This window comes from Chelonia mydas, chromosome 2 (genome assembly GCF_015237465.2).
Source record: "Chelonia mydas isolate rCheMyd1 chromosome 2, rCheMyd1.pri.v2, whole genome shotgun sequence".
Lineage (NCBI taxonomy): Eukaryota > Metazoa > Chordata > Testudines > Cheloniidae > Chelonia > Chelonia mydas.
The window spans coordinates 170,522,323-170,544,077 of record NC_057850.1 but is presented as its reverse complement, the minus strand read 5'-3'; the positions used below and the strand labels follow the sequence as shown (position 1 = coordinate 170,544,077).

General features: G+C 39.5%; 1 protein-coding gene across 7 annotated transcripts in view; it reads right to left on the bottom strand.

Moving 5' to 3' along the window:
* GLI3 (GLI family zinc finger 3) overlaps positions 1-21,755 on the bottom strand; it is a 242,973-nt gene that overhangs the window by 88,967 nt on the left and 132,251 nt on the right. For all 7 annotated transcript variants that reach the window (XM_043540549.1, XM_043540552.1, XM_043540551.1 and 4 more), the window contains one exon: positions 18,882-18,987. In XM_043540549.1, coding sequence (XP_043396484.1) covers positions 18,882-18,987 — 106 coding nt within the window. The remainder of the gene's footprint in view (positions 1-18,881; positions 18,988-21,755) is intronic.

Sequence of the window (21,755 nt, the reverse complement as noted above, 5' to 3'; positions counted from 1 at the left end):
CTACTCTATCACAAAACTTCCGCTGTCTTCAAAGTAAAGTAATTATGGGTGAGAGAGTCAACAGCACTACACTTAGGGCCAGATGCTCAAAGATATTAAGGCACCTACACTCTCAATGGAGTCTGAGCATATGAGTCTTAGGGCTTGTCTTCACTACCAGGGTAAGTCGACCTAAGTTACACTACTCCAGCTATGTGTAGTACACTACTCCAGTCGATGTAGCCTAGGTTGACTTACCCAGGTGTCTTCAGTGCACTGTGTCAATGGGAGACACTCTCCAGTCGACTGCCCTTACTCTTCTTGGAGAGCTGGAGTTCCGGGGTCGACCAAAGAGTGCTCTGCCATCCATTTAGCGTCTTCACTAGACCCACTAAATTGACACCCGCGGCATCGATTGCAGCAGCGTTGATCTCCCCCGTAGTGAAGACAAGCCCTTAGTGTGAGCCTAATTCTTCTCCCACTGGAGTCAATAGTAGAACTCCCATTGACTTCAATGGAGCTAGAATTAGGCCAATACTGAGTGCTTTTAAAAATACCACCCCGTAACTCTCACTCCTTCCTCTTTAAACATCTAGTTAAATTTGCAAACAATAATAAACACAAAGACATGTACTTAACTGATGGGGTAAGATTTATAAAAATAACAACTTTTCATATTTCTGGATCCTCATCAATCACATTTAATAAAGGATAGTCATGCATTCCTCTAAATTAAGCTTTGCTACTTCTTAGTTTTCATCACTCAGGGCTTCAGATCTGAAGGATTGTATTTTGAGAGTCAGGCCAACTAAGCAAAATACCAAGCAAACTTAAAAATTAAAATGAATTGTAAAAAAGCACTTTATACATTTGTAACACCTTTCATCTAAAATCTCATCGTGAAGTGTCGTGATTTGCTTGAGATAACATGATAATTTATTAGCGGCACTGAGAACAGAACCTTGATTTCCTATGTCCAGATCCCTGTGCTAACAACTAATCAACACTGTGCCTGCCTTGCCTCCAAAACGAATGCCGAAACTGTAGCTAGCGTAGTGAAACAATTAAATCTGTGCAGAGATTAATATTAATATCAGATTACAGTATGATTAGCCACAAGATACTCTGGAGCCTACAATTCAGTAACAGTATGTCAGTTAAGAGAGTTATCATACAGCAGATGTATGTACGTATACATCATTAATGAGCCCAGGGCATACACATAAATGGTCAGGATGAATGACTCAGTGGATAGGGAAATGGATCAGGTCTACAGAGATTTCAGCTCTGTTCCTGGCTGTCAATGATCTGCTGTGTGACCTTGGGTGTGTCACGTCATCTCCCTGTGCCTCAGTTTCCCCACCTGTAAAACAGAGATGATACTTTTCTTTTTTGCAAATATATTACAAACAATTCTCTCTCTCTCTCTCTCGCTTCTTCCCTTCATATGTCATTTGTCTTCTCAGATTGTGAGCTCTTCAGGGCAGGGACCATGTCTTTGTATATATTTGTACAGCACTTAACACAATGGAGCTGTGATCCTGATAGGAGCTTCTGGATGCTATGGTACTATAAAGATTAAATAACAGTGATAATGGGCCAGATAATGGTACCCTTACCCACATTTAGTATTACCTTACTGTACAAATTGACTTCCTTTACTCTGGTGACATTGACGTCAATGGGACTTCATACAGAATCAGTGAGAGTACAGGCATCACAAGCCAGCCCAACCCAGTGTTTGTGAATTTTTTCCCTCCCGCTCTTCAGCCAACTCCGGTTCCAGTTCGGTTAGCTTGTGGTCATTACTGCATCAAGGGTAACAGTACTTCAAACAATATGTGATGTGCAGGTCTTGGTCCCTACACTACAACATACTGACACTATAAGTACATTTTCACATAAGATCAGAGAAAACACAGCTCCATTCCAGAGGAGGTGGAAAACATTATGAAACTTCATATGCCACTGCAACTTCACACTGTATCGCAGTGCAATATGCTACAGAAAAGGTCTAATTTTTTTTTTTAAATATACATCACACTAACTGAGTGTTAGTATTACCAACCATGCTCCTCAGGCAAATTCAGGTGTGCAACAGTTTTCTTGCAATGCACTCGTGCATACCTGCTCTTATTCAGTATTAAAATTATATTCTCCTCTGGTTTACAGAGAGTGGTTGAAACCTCCTGATGTGTTTAACTAGCATGTTTGTGAGATGAACCACATTAATATGTGGATATATAATACCATCTGCATCTTCTCCCAAAAAAGCAGGTCAAAGAAATGTCACCAGCCTTCTCACACTTAGTGCTGCTAAACCAGCTAATTGAATAAACGTTTGTTTAACATTGGCTCCTATTTCCCTAACGCATCATGAGAATAAGAATAATTTTATTTCCCCTCGTCCCCCGGCCCAATTCTTCAGGAGTGCCACTGGCTGTTATCGCAGTGACTAATGTGCTGTATGTGGCCATTATAGTCTTCAACTCTGAAATTACACCCAGGATGAACGATAGGGTCTGCCTGTATGCTGATTGGAGTTGGATGATGATTGATTAGAAGAAAGTCAGACTACGTAGCCATGCAAAAAGCTCTGCACTAAACCACAAGCGTAAACACTAAAGAACCTTTCACCAGTGGCTTCACAGCTATTAGATGTTTTCATATTAACAACATTTCTCACATCCAGGTTTGTGCATTTTATCTTTATTCTTTCAAATCCTGAAATTGCTTGGATAAGAGGGGTTGTGTATATATATATACACATTTCTAAGAGCAGCCTGAACTTTTATGGGAAATTGAAGAGGCTTTGTGTCAAGTACAGCTAAATCCAGCCTTTCTATATCAAACCCCTGCTAGAAAATTACTGTGCAGATGATAAGGCTGAAAGATATAATAAAAAGTGACTCTACTCAATTTACACTGCAATATTGGTATGACTGAATATTTTTCATTCAGGTGACTGATAAAATCGCTAAACTGTATTGCAGATAAATAAAGGAGGCTTCTGTCAAGAATAAACACCATTAATCATGAAGTCTCACCCTCTGAGTGGCTGTGCTATGCATCTGTACAAACGCACCATCACAAGTGGCATGCAACCTGGTGCTTGCTTCCTTCCCCCCAGTTCTCCGGTGCAGTTGTCTTTTCAGGGAAACTTTTATTTTTCTCCTGTATTTATAACATTTGAAAATATAACCTTGTCCATGGAACTTTACATGCAAATTGCAATCAGATTGCATTCTTCTAAAGCTTAGTTAAAGGCGAGCTGGGATAGATTCAGATCTCAGCTGCCGTGGTGTAAATCCAAATTACAGTGGGTTTTGGATTTACACTGGCATAACTAGAAAGCTTGACTGAGAAGTAAATGTTTGTCCTTTCCCTCCCCCTACCTCCAAAACATTCGAAAGAATCCTGTAAGATATTTTCCACTAGTACTCATTACTGAGATTCACTATTTCCAAATAGCCTGTAATGATCTTTTTGAAATACTGTTATGAAGTTTCTTACTATGAAAATGTACCTTATTCAGTGTTAATGGGTTTTCTTTCAAAGGGCTATTTACATGATAAAAACGGGACATGTACTTAAGACACCAAACTGCTCTCCTGCAAAAGCATGATCATATGAAGGGGAAAACCAGACAACTAAGTAACCTTTTTATAACCTGTTTTAGAGCAAGTGATGACTCAATGGTAGCCATGTTATTAAACTGGAATGAAGCAGTGCCCTACACACTAATGAGGTTAAAAAATGTAGTTATGTCTTCATGTTAAAGGCACTTAGCAAGCAGTTTGCTTGGCAAAGACCAACTGTGAGCTGGAGCTGAAGACTAATCACACAGGCAGAAATCAAATCGACTGGAAGAATTAGGAGACTTGTGGCCCCGAGGAATGTAATTCATGCAGAAAAACAGTTGTCAGAGCAAGGCCAGGGAACCGCGTGGGAAGAAAGCAAAATAAACAGCTCAACAAAGAAAACAAAGACTCTCGAATAGTGGCTTTTCTAATGCTTGAGTACACTGAAACTTCAGTGGGTGCATATGACAAAAACCTCATCAAAGGCTGATGAGCAAATACACTGGTGAATGGTGAACCAGTTCAAAAACACTCACAAAATGCCTCAAGGTATTTAAAAAACAACCTTGAAATTTTTGTGTACAAAAGAGAAGGGGGGGAGGGGGAAGGAGAACCCATAACCACCAGAGATTGCAATACTAAGAAGAGAGTTGGAGTAATTACTATAATTACTTTTGATTTATCTTTTGGCTGTTCATAGATCACAGGAAGCCTTATGTGTAAAAGAGGTGGCAGCATGTGTGAGAACAGCCACTCCTATGTATATGTCTCTATACAGATTTGAGGAAAAAGTGCGTGGCTATTTTGGAACCAATCCTGCAGTCTGATGACCAGATTCTTGATATCAACCAATATGACTACTCAGCTGGAGGAAGGGTATCAGAATCTGGCCCTTAATCTAAGCACAACTGTCACTGTCTGTACTGAAAGATTTCCCTGCACAGGGACAGCAGGACTGAGCTGTAAGAGGAGAATCAAACTTTGAAACCAATTTTCTAAAACACCAATTCCACACGTATATTTTTAAAAATGAGTATTTTAAACTAATAGGGAATCACCTCTCCCCCCCTCAATAATTTCACGTTTTTGGATGTCTTTTTCAAAACCTCCATGGAACTTGGCCTTTTTTAAAACCTTTTAATACAGTATCCTCCTCCCCATTCCACATATCACTGTTGATTTTTATAAACCAGCTGCATTTAATACTTGAGAATGCCATGATTTTTACTAGTTCAACAAGTTTGCGCTTCTCTTCTTCCCTTACCTATTTCCACGAAGGTAGCACAGAAGGCATTCTTTATTCTGGCTAGCTGCCTGGAAAGGCTCTCACGTTACCCTTAAATGAACATGGTCTTCAATGTCTGCTTTGTGATGCTGAGTACCGTTTTTTGGGTTTTTTTCAAATTAAAAAAAAAATCCTTTCATTTATAACACCTAAAATAAATCACATTCACAATATTAAACACCAGCCCTGTGGGATTTTTGCTTCATTCCTAATTTACATGCTAGAAGGTGAGTTTGAGAGCTTAAAAAACGAGTGTCACTAAATTTCAAAAGTCAAATTCTATTATGGAAATGTGAATATTGTTGATCTTAAATTTGCCACTGAAATTCTGTGGTTGCAAAGAAAACATTTTACAAACATTCTAATTTGAAAGGACCATAGTTCTGGTAAGAATGGTGATGCCAGTTCTGAGCATTAACAGTGGTTGCTATTCCACTACTGGAGAGATGCTCTTCATCGCTGCACTGGTGGACAGCCCAAAACTAATATTCACTGTAATGCAGGGATTGGCAACTGTGTTAAACATCAGAAGATCCCAAGTGTTCTGACAGTACCTCACTAAATGCCATACAGTTTTAAATCTATGTACGTATATGTACTTAAACTATTCTCTTAACAAGCCCCAAAGCAGGGGCCAATTCCGGAAAATAAGTTCGGGGAGCAGGAGACATTGGGGATGGAGAGGGGTGGGTTGGTGTGCTTCTACCAACCACTCCGTTTAAGCAGGTTGCCTGTATAGCAGAGGCTAGTATATGGGTATTGTGGTGCATCTGTACACCCACACGTCCAATGCTGGGAGTGACCTTGTGGAATCGGAGCTGCTTCAGGGCTGGGTGGTTTTGTTGCTTCAAGAGCAGAGCCTTTTGAGGGAGCTGTAGGCTAATATCTTCCATCCTCCAACAACACTCAATGATTTCAGGCAAACAAAGAAGCAGGTGTGACAAGCACCAGGATGCTTCTAGTACCACTGTGTCAAACACAGCCTATGTTAAAGGTGAATTATATTAAGGTTAACTTGAAACAAAAAACACTTATACAAATAGCCATTGCTCCATTCTCTTTGCTTCTATCCCAAGTTCTTATGTTTCTTTCAGAACTTAGAATCATAGAATCATAGAATATCAGGGTTGGAAGGGACCCCAGAAGGTCATCTAGTCCAACCCCCTGCTCAAAGCAGGACCAAGTCCCAGTTAAATCATCCCAGCCAGGGCTTTGTCAAGCCTGACCTTAAAAACCTCTAAGGAAGGAGATTCTACCACCTCCCTAGGTAACGCATTCCAGTGTTTCACCACCCTCTTAGTGAAAAAGTTTTTCCTAATATCCAATCTAAACCTCCCCCATTGCAACTTGAGACCATTACTCCTCGTTCTGTCATCTGCTACCATTGAGAACAGTCTAGAGCCATCCTCTTTGGAACCCCCTTTCAGGTAGTTGAAAGCAGCTATCAAATCCCCCCTCATTCTTCTCTTCTGCAGACTAAACAATCCCAGCTCCCTCAGCCTCTCCTCATAAGTCATGTGCTCTAGACCCCTAATCATTTTTGTTGCCCTTCGCTGGACTCTTTCCAATTTATCCACATCCTTCTTGTAGTGTGGGGCCCAAAACTGGACACAGTACTCCAGATGAGGCCTCACCAGTGTCGAATAGAGGGGAACGATCACGTCCCTCGATCTGCTCGCTATGCCCCTACTTATACATCCCAAAATGCCATTGGCCTTCTTGGCAACAAGGGCACACTGCTGACTCATATCCATCTTCTCGTCATATCCATCTTTCTCAGTTTTTCCTACTACTTTACCTCGCAGGCACACGGAAACATTGTGTTGCTACAGAATCAGCACTGCAAGTCACTTCTGGCTAGGTGCTGAACATATGTGGACAACTGAAACGCCATAGCCAGAAGAAGAAACAATTCTGGTGCTACTCCAAACCAGTGTGCCTCCATAGCTGGAGCTACAACAGGTTGTTCTTGGATAACGCCTGTAATATAGACCTTTTGGAAAGTAAATCTACAGAGCTAGGAATGATTCTTGCACACAAATGTATGCAAGCATAGGGAGAAAATCTATAAATAACAAGTCCTTGTACAAGGTAAATGGATTTTATGGGTTACATTTCTTAAAACTGGAAGTTACATTATACAAACAAAATCTCCACAGAACAGGTACCACAGTACAGGATGGCTATCAGCAGTGCAAACTTCCTCATGTTGTCTTGATGATGTGTGCAGATCACAATCTGAAGGGATTGCCTCCAGAGGTAGAGAGTAGTTGATTCTCAGGAGTCATTGAGTCCATGCCCCCTCTGCTGAAAGTGTCTAGAAGGTTGTCAAATAGAGCTATTTGTGTTGGTAGCCTCTACAATATGGGCTGAATTTCAGCCATCAAATTCATTTATATAGGCCAACAAAAAGCCATGGTAACCATACATTGTAAGGTAGGCTGGATTTGAACTGGTGATGTAAAGATGAAAGATTCTATGATGCACACATTTCAAACGGTAGTCATTAAAATCAGCTATATTTAGGCTTTGTTCCCAGTTTGAAATGATCACTAATAATTTTCTACAGTGTCACAAGTGTACACAACACTTTATTTAAAAAAAAAATTAACATAGAATAGAGGTCCCTGACTTGAGAAGGATACAACCCTCAGGCCTTGGTCTGCAATGAATTTCAGTGGTGTGTATAGTCATTTCCTTGTGGAGTCCCAGTGAAGTCACTAACTTCAATGAAATACCATGCACGAATAATTATAAGTGCAGTCATAATTCATGGCAGGATAAGTCTCTAAGGACTCAATCTGGCAGGGGGTTGAGAAACTTAACCTCCTGTGGACTTTAACAGGAAGTTTAGGGTGCTCAGCCCCTTGAAGAATGAACTCAGCACCTTGCAAAATAAGATGTTAACTCCTTTTGGCATATAAAGTATCCTAAGGACATAAACTTAAACAGCACAACATTTTTCTTTAAACCATTTTATCTTTTAATCAATATCACCAAGCAACAACTCAGAGCCCAGTTCTCTCCTCAGGTACATGGGCAGAACTCCTATTGGACTTCAATGGACATATCAGGGCAGAATTGAGGCCTAAATTTGTATTGTTACTTCGACATAGTACAGTAGGTTCACTTAGACCACAGAATGTGCAACAAATAGCTAGTTAACACTTAGGCTTGAGAAATTTAGAGAAGAGGGGCTCCAGAAGCCTGCTCTCAGTAGTTACAAAGACAGAAACACACACACACGGAGAGAAACAGACAGGCCCTTGCTTAGATTTTTGTTTGGTCTCCCTTGAGGAAAGTTCTGAATTGAACTCAATTCGTGCTCCAAGACTACAAGAAACGACATGTCTTTGTTTTGGGGGTGGGGGAGAGGGAAGGTGGGCTACTCTAAGTAGGGTAGGAGTGTGTTAGAATGTGGTAGTGGAAGATGTTCTTTGTTTTGCGTGATAAACACATAGCTTTCGTTTCCAACAGTTTATACTACCTTAATTTGGGGATGAACTTTCAATTCATAACGTAATTTTATTGTTAAAAAAATTATGCTAAGACTGTAAATTTCAGTTCTCTTTGAAGCAAGACTTAACACGAGTGGAAGCATTGTGCTGAAAAAAGAGAGAGAAAGAAAGAAAAAAGAAAAAAGTCCGTCACAGTCCAGTACCTCACAGGCCACTGCAACAGGTTTGACGGCAGCCTCTATAGAGTTGGCTTGCTTCCGGTTCACTGAATGTGAATACCACAGTTAATATCTGCTCACTTGACTAATACTGCTGACTACAGCACAAAGAACACAGGAATTTTGTCCAAGAAGCCACGGGCTCAGAGACTCCGAATGTGCACTATATTTAAAGACTGCATTCTTTTCAGCTGATAACAGAATGAGATTTTAGATATTTCAAACAGCATAAATATAGCAATGTGGTTATTCCAATCTATTTATATATTTAAGCTATAATATTTTACATAAAAGTAATGAATCACTGATGGGAAATTTTCCCATTATCTTTTGTGTGAATACTTTCCTTACTTATGCTTTCTTTTCATATTTCCAGCTTTTTATAGTCAGAATCTGGCCAAATGATGTCATTATACTCATGTAAATCTGGAGTAACTCAAATTCAAGTCTATATTATGCAGAGACAAAGATCTTTGTCCCATTATTCAAAGATAAATCACACACATGCATATGAAAGCACCCAAAGTTATTTCTTCATTTCTGCAGAACAATATTGTGTATGGGATATATGAGCTACTATTCCAATTGCCACTTATTTTGTTTCCACTGTACCTCAAGTGAAGCCTGAGAATTTACATAAATATTGTAACTAACTGCCCTGCTGGGATAAGGCAGCCAAGTGACACTGATGTCCAATGGTAAGATTCTAAGTTGCCATCTTCATAAGAGATATTGATGAACATAAAAAGAGTTCCTATTGTAAAAGTTAATTCATTTTGACATCTTGTGTTATTAAATCCATTCCATGTATGAATCAAAGTGAGGGTCTATGCCCAGCAACTCTTGGGTTTAATCCAGAGAGGGTTTGCAGAGAAAGATCATATCCTATGATTCCTTACTGATGTGGTAGGGTTTTCCCTTATTTCCCCCACTTTACATTCCCTGAAAGCACTGCTACAAACTCATTGTCACTGCAGAGTCCATCAGTGCTGCTCCTCTACACAGCAAATATGTCACTGTTCAATGCACCCCACCTCCCTCCAAGGGCGGTGATTGCTGTAGCATTAGCATTTCCAGCCCAACATGTGGGAGAAAGGAAGTAAAAACAAACTCACATGGCATTTTAGGTCTTCCATTAGGCCAATAGACAGGCCCTAGAAAGTTTCTAGTACAGCTGGTTGAATTTTTAATATTGAAAACATTTTTGACAGAAAATGGCACTTTTTCAAAATAACCCTTTTTGTTTTTAAATGAAAATGCCACTGGAAAAGGGGAGCAAAAGAAAAAGTGGGAGGGAGATAAGGGAGACTATGGAGGTGAAATAAAACAAACAAAAAAATCCAAACTGAAAAATTTTCCACTTTATGTTTATTTTCAAGATTTATTTTTTTTAGTGGGGTAATTTCTATTTTTAAAAACTACATATGTATTGAAACTTTGAGCCAAATTCTCTTGGTTTTCCTGGTGTATATCCCCTTTTCCCCGCCCTGAAGTCATTGTGGTTGCAGCCGAAGAACAGCGATCCTTTGTTTTTTTAAGTTCACCTGCTCCTGTTGTTTATTCCCTTCTAAAGTCATAATCCTCTGACATCACAATCAACTGCTGTGGAGAAGATTATGATGTGACAAACAAAGGCTGATCGAGAGCAGGAGAAGCAAGGATGAGGAATCAGCAGCATAGGCAAATGAACACTGAGAACCAAATTTAGTCTGGTTCAATCACGGACAACTCTACTGACTTGACTTCAATGCAGTTGTACCCACTTACATTGGAATGCATTTGGCCTCAAAACCCCACTTAATCTAAAATTTGTTTCCTAAAATAATCAAACTTTTAAACAAGACTGTCCTTTTTCAATGGTTTCCATATACATGTTATCCAGTTCAGCCAGGGCATATATTTGAGAGGGTTAAAAGCTGACTACAGAATTAAGTATGCAGAAATTGTTTTAAATAGCGATATTTAAAGGTAGTTACCTACTTCAGGACAGGGGGAGCACTATCATGAATGTGGGCACTAAAATAATATATTTTTCTTCTGCAACTATCTCTCATAATAAAGAAAACGGGAAGCCAAAACCCCTAGAAACCTTTTCTCCAGAAAATACATGCTACCATACATAGACAGAATAGTTTGCTTTTCCAAATTCTCGGCTACTCTTTAAAGACATGGTCTACTTTTAAACCTGTTTTGCAGGTGTGTTTGCAAATGAGGATTTATGATCTGTAATTCTCAGGGTCCATATTACTAAACAAGTAACTTTAGCTAAACAAAACATTGTTCACTGTTCCAAATGATGCAACACTGCATACTGAAGCAGGAGACCACAACTCTAGCCTAGATTCAGGCTTCCTCTCCCTAGTTTGTAAAAGTCCAGGCATTGGAAAAACTATCTACTGAGGCCCCAGGTGTAGGACACAGACCTTTTTACTCTACATCACAGCTGCCAGGCAACTGACATCAAAAGACCACTGATTTGCTGTTCCGTTAATCAACAAAATAATGTACAAGCAGTACGTACACATTAGCCTTTGTATCCAACAAACTTTGTCTGGTTCCTGCTTCCTTTCTCTCCTAGGCAGCCCACATTCTCTTCTAACCTAACTTAAATCAGCCTCTGTACCAGATGACTGAGGGGTAGCTAATGCAACACTGATTTTTTGAAGAGCAACTACCTAAAGATAAAAAAAAAATTGCTATTAGTTTTTGCAAATACATCACCAGCAGGAAGCCTTCCAAGCTATCATTGGGACCGCTGGATGACTGAGGTGCTAAAGGAGCACTCAAGGAAGACAAGGCGGTTGAGGAGAAGCTATATGAATTCTTTGCTTTGGTCTGCATTCCAGAAGATAAGGTGGAGCTTTCCACAACCGAGCCATTCTTTTTAGGTGACAAATCTGAGGAACTCTCCAAGATTGGAGGTGTCAGTAGAGGAGGTTTCAGAACAAACTGATAAATTAAACACGAATAAATGATCAGGATCAGATGGACCCAAGTTTTGAAGGAACTCAAATATGAAATTGCAGAACTATTAACTGTCTCTGTACCAGATGACTCAAGATATGTAAAGCTGGTTTTAAAAAGAGGCTCCAGAGGTGATCCTGGAAATTACAGTTAGTGAGCCTAACTTTAGTACCAGGCAAATTGGTTGAAACTATAATAAAGAGCAAAATTATCAGGCTCATACATATGTCAGGGAAAAGTCAACATGGCTTTTGTAAAGGGAAATCATGCCTCACCTATCTACTATAATTCTTTGAGTCAACAAACATGTGGACAAGGGTGATGGGGTCAATATATTGTACTTGGACTTTCAGAAAGGCTTTGACAAGGTCCCTTACCAAAGGCTCTTAAGCAAAGTAAGCTGCCATGGATAAGAGGAAAGATCTTCTCATGCATCAGTAACTTGTTACAAGATAGGAAACAAAGGATAGGAATAATTGGTCAGTTTTCACAATGGAGAGAGGTAAATAGCAGGGTCCCACAAGGATCTGTACTGGGACCAGTGCTGTTCAATATATTCATAAATGATCTGGAAAAGGCAGGAAATAGTGAGGTGGCACATTTTCAGATAACACAAAATTACTCAAGATAGTTAAGTCAAAAGATGACTGTGAAGAGTTACAAAGGGATCTTTCTAAACTGGTGACTAGATGACAAAATGGAAGGTGACATTTAATGTTGATAATACAAAGTAATGTACACTGGAAAACATAATCCCAACTATACATACAAAATATGGGGTCTAAATTAGCTGTCATCACTCAAGAAAGAGATCTTGGAGTCATTGTGGATCGTTCTCTCAAAACATCTGCTCAGTGTGCAGAGGCAGCCAAAAAAACCTAACAGAATATTAGGAACCATTAGGAAAGGGATAGATAACAAAACAGAAAATATCACAATGCCACTATATGAATCCGTGGTATGATCACACTTTGAATACTGTGTGCAGTTCTGGTTGGTCCAGCTCAAAAAAGATATCTTAGAATTTGAAAAGGTTCAGAGAAGGGCAAGGAAAATAATTAAGGGTATGAAAATCCCTTAATCCCTATATGAAGAGCGTTTTAAAAGACTGGGACTGTACAGCTTAGAAAAGAGACGACTTGCGGGGGATATAATAGAGCTCTATAAAATCATGACTGTTGTGGAAAAAGTGAATAGGGAAGTGTTATTTACCTCTTCACATAACACAAGAACTAGAGGTCAACTGAAAAAAATAATAGACAACAGATTTAAAACAAACATAAGGGAGTTCTTCTTCACCCAACACAATTCTTCTTCACAACACCCAATTCAACCTGTGGAATTCATTACCAGGGGATGTTGTGAAGCCCAAAGGTATAACTATTCAAAAAATAATTAGATAAATTCATGGAGGATAGGTCCATCAATAGCTATTGGCCAAGACAGAAAGGGACACAACCTTGTGCTCTGGGTGTCCCTAAGCCACTGATTGCTAGAAGCTAGGACTGGACATCAAGGAATGGATCACTCAAAATTGTTCTGTTCTGTTCATTCCCTCTGAAACATCAAGCACTGGCCATTATCAGAAGACAGGATACTGGGCTAGATGGACCATTGGTTGGACCCAGTATGGCCGTTCTGATGTTCTTGCTCCAAGCTTCCATTTCCCATCTTCTCTGCCTTCTCTTGGCACTACCTGACCTACACCTTCGCTCCCAGCAGCCCCAAGCCCAACTTCAAGTTTCCCTCTAACAGCTGTCCATGGTTACTGGCTTCTGATGATGACGAGACACAGTGCCTCTCCACTTCCAGAAGAAGGCTTCTTTAGCTGCCTCCTACATAACACAAGCATTGTGCCTGCTTACAGTTAAATGTTTTCCTGGATGGCTCTGAATGTCTCCGATACCGACGTCCATTCGCTTTCCTCAAAGGCCCATGTGCCACTCAGCCTTCATCCCTCAATGGCTCTTGGCTGTCCCAGGAAATCTGTTCCAAGCCACAGAGCAGTTAAATCTTGTCCCACTAGCAACATTGGCTAGACCCGTGTGATTTCCATTCCTGCTGTGGAAGGGTCAAATAGCACTGCACCAAGCTGAGAAGCCACCTGCCAAGGCACTGGTCTAAAGGTAAGACACTAGACTTTGTAATTACTACAGGGGAAAGGAGCTTGGGAACTCAAGTATAAAGGAAAAATTAAAGTAGTAGAGAAAGAGACAGAGAAAACCCAGATTTCTTTTCACCCTGGTGTGGCAAGAGATTCTTGCTTTACAGAAAATATATTATGAGTCCAATCCTCCAAGCCCCGCAAATGTAGAACTGCCATTGAATTAAATGAACCAAATTCACAGACAATGTGTAAGACTTGTATAAGTTCAAATGTTTCTCAATGACCGGTCCGTGGTCTGGTGTCGGTCCCTGAGCTCTCCCTAACACAGATTAGGAAGGCAGCAGGCCAGTCCCTGGTATCAAAAAGGCTGAGAAACTGCTCTGAACTGTTAGAGCATCTGGGCCTAACTTTCCTCTGCCTTCCGTCTAGAGTAGTCATTAGTGTCTGTGAAAATTAGGCTTAAAATGACACCATGCTGATTTGCATGCATTTAATGCTCCCTTTGTTCAGATGTAAATGACTATGCAAGGCACCAGAGAATCAGGCTCTCTGATTTGAACTTGGTCCCATCCTGTAAACATTCACACAAATGCTTAACTTGGAGCACATGAATAGTCCCACAGAAGTCAGTGAATCTACTTACCTGCGCAAATTTAAGCGTGTGTGTACATGTTTGCAGGATTGCAGCCTTAGACCTTGTTAACTCAGATACTAATAGATTTACACCCACTTACCAATGTGTAATTTAGAATAAGAGTCGGGAGTCTATGTTTTGGTGTCACTTATGTGTTGAGGAGTTGGAAGATGATGACACTAATTTGCACCTTGCCTCCTTTTGGTTGTCTTGTGACACTCCTCTCTGACCCCTCAGCACATAAGTTACAACATTGTAGGTATTCCTTCAGTCTAACCTAGACTCACTCCCTTACACAGACCCAGTGGCCCAAATCCAGGGTTGATGTGTAAGTAGGCTATGTAGATTATACACGGATAAGAGGTGAAGTCTAAACTGGTAGCGTATTACATATGAAGACAGAAAGAGTGTACAATTCCAGTGCCTTAAAATTCTACCTGCCCTCTAGGGAATTTTCTACCCTGCACAGTGAATTCCATTAAACAACACTGGCTTCCTTGTAAAATAAAAGACACCCTCATCCTGCACAGGAAGTGAAAAGCTCCCCGGCTGAAAATTACACTACTTTACACTTACTTTGTCTTTGACAACAAGACTCTATCATAGTTTCTCTGATCAGTGTTGGCAATTTTTTTGTTTGTTTGTCTGTTTGTTACACTGAAAACAATGCCAGCCAGTCTGACTACCACCAAAGCTACTGTATTGCATGGTTACAATTTGGTTCTCAGAAAAAATAATTCCCTTTCACAAGGGCCAGGGTAGCATGCTGATAGTGACACATTATATTTAAATAACTGTGGTTTCTAGCATGGTTTCAAATGTATTAAGGACATGGCCATCCATTAATTGGCTGGTGACTGGCGGGAGAAGGTGGAATTATAGAAGGATGTTTCAGTAAATGGAAAAGGCAAGAAACCACAGTTAATCAAAGAGTGATTTGTCACTGTAGAAATCCAGTTAATAAATTGAGGAAAGAGCCAAACAAACAGAAAAAATCACAGAATCCCTGTTTTCTTTTGGTCTGTTTTAATTTTCGAGTGCTTAAGTTACAAGATCATTTAACTTGTTACTTCAACAGAAGATAATACAACTGCATTAATAGAAGTCACCTAGATTCATGCTTTGAATTTGAAAAGTGAGACACATGTAGTTTCTACTAACACTGTTTATGTGCTGCTGTTGAGGGAAAGTGTGTTACACTTCTTCCTGCTAAGCTACAAACTGAAGAAATTCTAGGAAAACTGAAGCAGTTCTAACAAACAGGTTTCAGTAACACAAAGTGACACATTTCAGTATATATTCATAAGGGTTGGGGGGTTATTACTGGGCTGTAATTGCAGTTGTTCTAACACCTAATAAGCCACGGTTGGGAAAACAAAGGCAGGTTAATTTGTGATTTCCTCTCCTCATTCAGAGGCAAATTAAGTGTCAAACAGCTAATACAGAACATATTTCATTTTATGAGATTTTAATTTAATTCTGCACCATATTGTTGATGCCTTAATGTAGGGTGGTTTATCTAAGAAGAAGAGCAATTTATAAAGCTCTTTCAATGGAATCTTTAATGATAGGATACGATAGCATAATTATAGCAGTGCCTGTTAGTCCTACTATACATATGAATCTGTCAGCAATTCCACCATGAACATAAACCCCTATTTTAGGGGTTTATAACTCAGTTATAAAATTTTGCTCCAGGGTAAAATTTGGGATACAAGATTTCTGCCCATGAGTAATTAAAAAAAAATCCTAATATCTCATATGCATATCTTTAATGGTGGAACTATGCAAGAATCCTTTACACCCTAAAAGTTTACTGATATTGACTTTTTTTTGTTTTGCCTGTCATTCAAAAAAGATATTTTAGGCCCAGATGCCATCATGTGCACAAGACCTATTTGAAATGTTCTGTATTTTTCCCCTATTTGTTCTATTGATACCTAATTATAGTAAGACTCCACATTCTTTAGGTATAGATCTCAATGAGCTTTGCAAAGTTGCGAAACCATCATTAACCCCACTTTTACATATGGGGAAAATATGGAGCAGAGAAGCTGAGTGACTCACATAGAGAGAGGCAGTGGCAGAGAAGTGAACAAACCCTTGGTTTCCTGACTCCTGTTGTCCTGTTGTCCTGTTTATCCGCAGTCTCCCAGAAACTGAAATAACTTTAAATCCGTTTTTTTTTAAAAGGATGCCATGACAACTATCCAAATAATGTCTCCAAAAGAATGATTAATCCTTTCTAAGCCAAAATCCAATGTTCCTAAAGATGGATTTACACCAGAGACATAGCTGTTGGTGTCTATCATGTTTATACAGTACTGTGAATTTTTGAAAACTCTACAACCTATGAAAATGCCTATGAAAAAGCTGTTAAAGTCTGAAAGTTTCCTTTGTACAATTACCTAATGACATATTTACATTTAATTACACTGATCATATTGGGTCCATTACATACTGGGTATGTTATACCCTATCATTTCAGCAATGGCATAAACAAACGGAAGGGAAGAATCTGCTTAAGTTTATGTAAAAATAAATAAACAATAACAAAGAAATTTTAATTTTAAAGTTAAAGGCTGAAACTATGACATGCATGTCAAACAACTGCCTGCAGCCCATGATCTCATGCTAAAATCCTATTGTTTCTTATGAGCTATGCAGTTGTGGGAGACGTCCAGGGTGCTGCAGGAAGTATTGGTGTTGGTTATTCAATAAGTGGCACTCTTCCTTCTGAGTCAGTTCTGATTCCACTGACCCAACGTGGTACGAAGAGGGTGTATTGTTGTATTTCAGATGAGACATTAAACTGAGATATTGACCATTTATGGTTCTTAAAGAATTTGTGATGCTTTTGTCACAATAGGTTTTTAACCCCAACTCCTCTTCATATTCCAAATTGAGTAACCACATTCTGCTTACCTAAAATTTGCCTCTGCTGTGTTGCTAAGCACTGGTAAAATACTGTTGTGATACACTCAAGAGACTAATGCACTTCAGCAACAGGAAAGTGATCCCTAATAGGGCTCATCCTTGAAATCTCTGCCTAGGCAAACTACAGGCCCAGAATCTGTATATTAGTTTGCAGAGCAATTTGGTATCCTTTGGAATGAGAGATGCTATTAAATACCAGGTATTATTAAATAACAGTAACGGTGACAATCTTGCTCTTGTTGAAGCCAAGGGCATAATTTCCCTTGACTTTGAAGAGAGCAGGATCACGCCCTAAGCCTCCAACCAGAGGCTGACTTTAGAAACCCTGTGAAGGACTCTAAAGAGCTTACCTCAGAATTTAGCTTCATATGCATTGCAAAACCTAGAATGAAAGGGCTGAATCTGTATGTTGCTTCCACCTTAATTCCAAATGTCCCTGTTTTTGAACAGTAGGTTTAAATCAAAATCTTTATTTTAATGTATTTTATTGCATGGTTGATTACGGTGTAAATACTTACTGATGCATCAGTGAAACTCTAAGGAATAAATCACAAGTTTCTGTACTCTCTCTTTCATTCTGTAAATACCCACTTTTCCTTTAATGCCTAAGGAAGACTGCAACACAGATTTATTACTTCCCTCCAGGCAAATTTGCTCTGAAATTAAAATTCAGTAATAGGAGACTAATCCAAAAAAACTGTTGGTAAAATATTGCGTGTGTACTTGGGCATGTAGTTAGGATTGTTAATATCAATTAATTCTGCTCACAGAGGAGGACTTGTTTTAAAACAACTTCATTTTTCTTCTGTATATATGTAATTACACAGCTGTAACTAATAGCCATGGAGATGCAATCTGCCATCTAAACAACTAGCATTATTCTTCAAAGTATTACTTGTGCATTTCTTCTTTTATTTTCTCAACAAGAGGGGTGATTATTAGATATAATTAAATGTATATATCAAGACTTTTAGCACAGGAGTAAGCCTTCCTTATGGCTCCATTTTTTTATGGTATATGGCAGTTTTCTGAACATTACAACTAAAGATCATTGCTTTATTTTGCAAATCTGATACTCCTCTCTACATATAGAATAAGATAATGGTTATTTCCACAGGGTTCCTCCTCTCCCCTCTTTTTCTAATGCACGTTATCACTGGCATTCTTTTCTTTTATCTTTGTGTAAACCATGTGCTCTATTACATTTGCCATTTTGTTTGGGTGACATTCCCATCAATCACCTGACTGCTTGTGCACACACACAACAGGGGCTATGAAAATTCCCCCAAAATTTCATTATGCTTCATGGCAGTCACTAGGAAAAAGCTTTGACGTTACAGGAAATGTTAGCTATGAAGAATCCCAAGCCTAATCCAGAGAAAGTACACATTTTGTTTAGCAGTATTTCATAGGGCTCTATGCTTTTTAATTTAGTATTTATAGAATGACAGCACACAGAATAAACATCAGCAAAATATATAGGTGACACTTGCGAGCTACCTATTATAACAGGCATTCCTAAGGCACCAGCCTGGCTCTGCTTCAGTGAATCCACGAACAGATAAACTCGACGCATTCCAAACGTAAATCTTGCTCTCCAGCTTGAAAAGGAAAGCTGCAAAGCTTTCCAGGCACAGAGTTTTAAGTACCATAAGGATTCCAATATTTGTCTCTTGTTGTAGGCTCCATAATATAACAATGTGGAAAATAATACTTACACATGCAGTGGAGGAATGGGAGAGGGTTCATAATGGTAACGTCCCTCGTGATGTCTTGCATCAATTGGCACAGGAGGGTGGAATGCTGGGAAAAGGTGGGGTGGATCTGAAAAACAAATAAGGTTTCCAAATATGAATATATCATGCAGCTATTTTTTAATATTAATTACACATCTCACATTATGTGCCAACTCTCGTATGATGTACGGTCAACTTCTTCTTTCTCAATACAATGCCGGTGTAACTGAACAGAGTTTGCCCCATAAAGTTTGCCTAGATGAGAGTGAATATTCATTTATTAATTTTCATATACTCTTTTTCTATCTTAAATGGCAAATTACATAAAAAAGCCTTTAATAAATAATTACAGTGCACACATGTGAAGTGTCAGATCAAAAGGATTGTTGAACCTTTTGTAAGCATCCCTGGTTCTATTTTTTTTTTTTCATATTAAAACAAATAAAAAATTTATTGAAAGAAAGGCCTAAAAATAGAGTACAAATAGCTTGTAGTAAAAAAGATACAGTGGAATGTACAACTAAAACAGCAGGCATACAAAGTACAATCTGGAGTAAATTACAATTAAGTTAGAAGGAAAACGTGATTGGGAAAGGCTGCATTGGAGGAGACGCTGTGTTGCAGCACACCGAAGGGAAGCATCAGGAATTATGTGCTTCAGGGCGTGGGGATTCATTTCCTCAGCCTTGAAAAGGATGCAGCATATTCTTTGCATGCAGCTGGTCACCTCTGCTGGCAGGCATGTAAAGAGGAGGGGAGAAATGGCTTTGGTTACTCCCCACCCTATTTCTGGCAAGTTGTTCCTGGGAGGGCCAACTCTGAAGCTGCCACTGCAATTCCTATTACTTCCAGACAGCGCTTATATCCATTACACAAGAGGGGACAGTTTCTCACAGTCTCGTCCCCAACCCGCCACTACACAGGTTGCGTACAGGTCAGAACAATCTAGCCCTCATTTTTCCACATAATTCTCGAGTTAAAGCTCTCTGCCATTTTGGATGCTCTAGTTTTAATATACTATAGATCTCTATCAACATTTTCATACCTTTGCAACTGTCTAATGTAAAGAACGTTATTTTATAGAAGATATTTAATGCATCATTACAATTCTGAATGGACGAGACAATGTTCAAGCAGCAACATAACAGTTGAAAAGCCCATTGTCTCCTGGGGGGTGAAACCTACCTATCCAGACCAATTATTAACTAATTTTTATTTTGTCCTAAATCCATATGTTTCTGTGATCCTAAAGCCTGATGAGAACGGATGTTATGTAATGTCATGGTTTTACTAAAAAGGATTCTAAAAGGAGAAAATCCTTATTTATGATCAGTCGGGAAAACCAAGCTAGAGAGACCTTTTTCAGTCTTGCTATGACTCTTAGGGTAAATTCTATGTGTATTTTCTTCCTTCTGTATTCAGCTAAATGTAATCCCCACCTAAGATTACATTATCTCTAAAAACAATTGCATCAAGCCAGGTGAGGTTCCAAAAAAAGGGGGAGGAATTGGATTTTGCCTCTGTTTTTTCTCAAAAATTTGAATGTTTGAGATCTCCAACCAGCTGCAGTTGGTAGAAAAGGAGGAGTGTAAGAGATAATGGGGTGGGGGTAGGTGGGGAATTCACACAAGTTCTGAGGAAACATTTCCAATTTTTCATGACAATTTTGAAACATTTGAAATTTCCTGTCCAGCCCCGATCCTGTTTGAAAAGTGATTGTGGCTTCCTAACATGAGCAGGGAAACCCTAGTCATGGTAGCCCTAATTCTAGCCCTACTTTACTAACTGGACATAAATACCTACACTCTTGCAATTTGATCCCCTCCTACACCTGTGCTGAGCCCTGCTGACTTCTACAGGACTCACAGTCAATCCCAGGAATTTATACACCTCACAGGAGTATGTGGTTATGGGGGGACCAGAAGATACTTGCTTCCCGTGCATGAAATGCATTTTGCATCATCACCAGTCCCAGAAGCCACAACACAGCCTGAAACCAGGGGGAAATGTCTGAAGGAGCAGGAGCAGCACAGAGAGATGTCTACATAGTGTGGGATCCTGTTGTATGCTGTGCTCCCCACCCCGTAGCCTATTAATCGCAATAATGTAAGCCGAGTAGGGGTCCTACTCCTGCTGTACATTATTTTCCTCCAAGACATATTAGCCACTGTCAACAAACATCTCTCTCCCCACTGCCTCTCTCACAGTAGTAACTGTGAGGAAAACAAGGGACAGGGGAGGTTTGTCCCGAGGGGCTGGATTCTGATCCCCGTAGGCATGTCAAATAGCATCCTACCCCACCTCACACAAGGTGAACAAACTTGTGCAAGATGCACAGCTTACTTTCCATCCCTGCCGAGCCAGGCTGAAACTCCACTCTGGAGCGCAGTTCCCCTATTTACCTCTTTAAACACAGTTTAGCCATGTACAGGATTAGCCCTAAAGTTAAATGTGATCTTCTATAATTTTCTGTCTCAGGACTGGAATATTGAATATTAAATTACCTATAGCCCAGACCTATCTTAACTGTACAGATGAAGAAAGTAGTATTTAATGTGTTTGTGTTATACAGTCATTTCATTAACCTCTGTCATCCTGTACTGACATTTAATGAGGCAGAAATCTCAAAGAATACATTTCTGAGTCCTTTAATATTAAGTTTCTCTGTGTGTCCTGGCTGCATTTCGTTTGTGGTTTTTGTCTTGGAAAGAGAAGTATTCCATCACTGCACAGAGAACTGTTCAAGTCAACCCCGCATGGCTAGAACAGACCTGAATATCTAGCATCTGCCATAATTATCCATCTCACAGTTTATTATTTACACATGAGCAATACAGCTGGTGAGCATCATAACTC